General features: G+C 39.1%; 2 protein-coding genes across 3 annotated transcripts; both read right to left on the bottom strand.

Annotated features, from left to right (window-relative positions):
• Nucleotides 1–271: 271 nt before the first annotated feature.
• Nucleotides 272–1,070, bottom strand: LOC140858484 (protein ACCELERATED CELL DEATH 6-like). The gene has a single exon (XM_073259247.1). The coding sequence runs from the start codon at nt 1,068–1,070 to the stop codon at nt 420–422; it is 651 nt and encodes a 216-aa protein (XP_073115348.1). The 3' UTR covers nt 272–419.
• Nucleotides 1,071–1,081: 11 nt separating this feature from the next.
• Nucleotides 1,082–3,538, bottom strand: LOC105047143 (protein ACCELERATED CELL DEATH 6). Of its 2 annotated transcripts, none has more exons than XM_029265165.2 (3): nt 2,704–3,538; nt 1,369–1,492; nt 1,082–1,271 (listed from the first exon to the last, which is right to left on the bottom strand). In XM_029265165.2, exons 1-3 carry the CDS (start codon nt 3,428–3,430, stop codon nt 1,082–1,084), a joined length of 1,041 nt encoding a protein of 346 aa, XP_029120998.2. In that variant the 5' UTR covers nt 3,431–3,538. The 2 variants fall into 2 exon arrangements, with proteins under 2 accessions (XP_029120998.2, XP_073115347.1); XM_073259246.1 differs by having other exon boundaries at nt 1,369–1,483.

Below are 3,538 nucleotides of genomic sequence, written 5' to 3'. Positions count from 1 at the left end.
ACACCCACCAACAATGCTTGCTGCGAATGGGGATACCATACCTTAAGAGGAAGGCCCTAGCAAACCTTCCACTGTCATGCCCCTGATCCGAAATCACAAATCAGCATTGTCAGATCCATTACCAAAATTGCAAATTTTAGTACAGTTTAACTCTATCGCAAACCCAGTGATGCTGTGATCTCTACTTTGTCAAATAAGATAAAAGAAGAATAAATTTTCCTTTTCCTTTCTATTTACGAGAGAGCAAAAGAACTAATTAACATTCATTCCATTTCCATGAAAGCTTTTTTGATATAACAATAGAAAATTTTACATGTAGAAAGGATAATTAGCACATTGTTCTTAATGTAATATACAAGCAACTATTCCTCGGACATCTATTAGCCACGCATGCTAATAAAGTGCTTCTTCCAATGGTTTTAACTTTTACGCGCCAAGAGCATAGGTAATAGGAAAAAGATAACATAACTGCCCAATATTGGAAGCAGGTAAGAAATGATGGCTCCACGGGGCATCAATATAGGACGAAGAATATTTTCAACATGCGGGTGTGAGGTGGTTGGCCAAATCCAATGTCTATACCCTTGCCTGATGCCAACTGTTTTCCTAAATTTATAGAGGTTATAGTGTGACACCACATTAGCTAAAATAGGGGTTGCGAGAGCAATGATGCATAAAAGAATGCTAATACTCTTGCAGCTGTGAGCCAACGTTGCATGTATACCCATCGCGAATGCAGTGGACATACCGCTAAATGCCACCCATAGACACCACCAAGCGAAAGAAAGGGCTCGCCGGCGAGCATGTTTATCAACGGTTGATGTTCCTGCATCCATGAGCCAAAATGTGGCTAAGATGGAACAGACGAATGCGAAGGCATCAGAGACTTGGAACACCTTGAAAGCATACTCCTTTGCTAGAACTGATGTGCCATGGCCTGGATGATCATCATCTATATATCCTCCGGGGACTGCGACCCCAGCAGCAAATGTGACTGTGGCAATCAACACCGTAACAAGCGCCAGATTTTTGGGTACATCCAGTTGTTTCTTCAGTTCTTCATCCTGCATCAGCCATCTCTTCAATTCTTTTTCCTAATCGCTGGATGCATCTTCTTTGGCCTTATCATCAACGGATGGCTTCTTTTTGTCTTCATCACTCGGTGATTTTTCCTTGACCTCATCAACACTGGATGGTTTCGTTTTGTCCCCATCGCTGGATGATACATCCTCTTTGCAAGCAAGCAATTTTGGTGGTACGCCGAATAGAGCCTTTGTAAAAGCCAAGCAGCTAAGAATGCAGTATGCTGCATTCTACGGTACAAGAAAAATTTTCGAAGAAAAAAAAAAAAACAGAGAGAGATTGTACTTTAATAATAGCTCCACTATATCACGATGACCATTTGAAGCTGCATAATGTAGAGGAATTCGCCCCAAGTCATCAGCACCTATGGCGAGCGTGGGCTCCCGTCGCAATATGGCTTCTGTAATTTCTATTGCAAAAGTATTATGAAAGATAATATGAGTACGTGTGTTCTACAATGTTCATGGTGCTTTTACAAATTAAAAGATAGAGAATTATACTTCATGCATATGTTGGATCTGTACGATCTGCTTAGTTATGCATCTACAAAGATATTTAGTCAAATGGTTAATCATGACAAAAACACTAAAAAAAAAAAATCAACGTTTGTTATTTGTTGCAAATACCTTATACATGGTGACCATAAATGCTAGCTAGCGTCCCTCTTCCTGGTAAGAGTTTCTGGTTAGGTATGGAAGCAACTACATGAAAAATTATATATGGGATAAATTAAATTAGATTGTCATTACTTTTTGTCTTTTGAGATGAATTAAACTAGATTATGGTCATGTGTCATATTCTAGATTGCAAAGTCTCTATCATAAGCAATCATGTAGCCCCCTCAGGTAGTCTATAATTTACACTCTTTTAATCTTTTCAAGTAGCACATAGTTGTAATATCTTAATATTTTTGAATGAACACATCGTGGTTATTATTCTGCAATAAAAAATAATAGGAAAAAACTAATTATTTTTGAGGACAAAATAAATATTCTAAAAATTCGATAGTTCTATTTTTGTCCTAATCAAGAATAAAATTTTTGACATTATAGAATGGCGTAGTTTATTGTGATGTAAACTATATTACGAGAAATCTAACTCATTTATTCAAATTGACTTATTCTTCAACTAAGCATAGCCTTATTAGTTGCATAACAACTTTTCAGAAATATCTACTACTCTATCTTCTTTTATAAAATAATAGGAAACTTAAATAAATATTTGACTAAGCAAGGCTCGCTTAATTTCCAGTATACATCTTCTGAGGCTGAGGGAACGATTTCTAGGTAGTTGAGCTTTCCACTTGTTTGTTTCAGTTTTCTGGAAGTGACATAGATATGTATGTTGTGCCGGGTGTGTGCGATGGTTGGCCCCTATGCTCTTGAACAGCCTTGTTTTGCTATATTTTTTGTTACAGCCTTTCTTGTTTCTTCTGTACTCTGAACAATTCACAAATGAAACGTTGGTTTCATAATTCGTATGAAAACAACTAAATTATTAAAAAAAAACCCAATTACTTTTGCATATGATGGCCATTTGTACAAAATACCCCTTGATGAAGGAACTTTTCTAATGAAACCAAAAAGAGTAGGCCAATATATAACTTGAACACTTGATTACCTCGGCTTATGCGAACAGCTACATGTAGTGCGGTATGTTTATTAGGGCCTGCATAAGATTCTAAAGAAGCTTTTTCCCAGGAAGAAGACTGTAGCAATGCTTTGGCTACATTTAGCGATCCCATCATGATGGCTAGGTAGAGTGGAGACATACCGGCACAGTTCGACTTGGATGCCAGTTCATCATCCTCCTCCATCAATACATTAGCCACGTGCACATGGTTATATTTGACGGCCTCATGCAAAGCATTAGCATCATCCCTATTCTTTGCTGTCAGCACTCTCGCTTCGATCTTATCCTCCTTTGCGAACAAGATGATGAGGGAGGCCATCTTGTCATCCCCAACCCTTGCAGCACAATGTAGTGGGGTGTCGAGCCTTATGTTTTGTGCCACCAAAAGAGATCTCTCTCGGTGACAAAACTCCTGGGCAAGCTCTAGATGTCCTCGACTAGCAACTATATGGAGGATTGTGTTCCCATCTGGTGTTACTCCAAGGAGGCAGCTGGTATTTTTTTGTGTTGCAGATTCCTCCGATACTGCTATTGTGAACTCCCCCATCGGAGCTCTAGAAGGAACATCTTTTGGTTGCAGCAATTTATCCAGAATATCTTTGCGTCCTGATCTTGCTGCTACGAGCAATTCAGGATTTATAGCTATGCGTTGGGTTTGGACTTCTTTCTCAGGAACTTCAAGATCGGAATATGTTTTTACTATTTCGGTGGTCATGCTCTCCTCCTCGGGCAAAGTATCTGCAGGTATTCTGAAGGCTGTTGCTTTAGCCTCCGCCACTTAGGGCATGTATGCCTTGCAGCCTGTTGATTGGAATGCCTACTT

The sequence above is a fragment of the Elaeis guineensis genome, chromosome 6 (genome assembly GCF_000442705.2).
Source record: "Elaeis guineensis isolate ETL-2024a chromosome 6, EG11, whole genome shotgun sequence".
In the NCBI taxonomy this organism is placed as follows: Eukaryota; Viridiplantae; Streptophyta; class Magnoliopsida; order Arecales; family Arecaceae; genus Elaeis; species Elaeis guineensis.
This window is presented reverse-complemented; position numbering and strand designations above follow the sequence as displayed.

Bases quoted from the DNA above. Each gene is read 5' to 3' on its own strand.
- LOC140858484 (XM_073259247.1), bottom strand. From the start codon at position 1,070: ATGCAGGATGAAGAACTGAAGAAACAACTGGATGTACCCAAAAATCTG.
- LOC105047143 (XM_029265165.2), bottom strand. From the start codon at position 3,430: ATGACCACCGAAATAGTAAAAACATATTCCGATCTTGAAGTTCCTGAG. The intron at 1,493-2,703 runs GTAATCAAGTGT...CTTTTGCAATAG, and splicing joins AGCTGTTCGCATAAGCCGAG to AAATTACAGAAGCCATATTG. The intron at 1,272-1,368 runs GTACAATCTCTC...GCTTTTACAAAG, and splicing joins ATAGTGGAGCTATTATTAAA to GCTCTATTCGGCGTACCACC.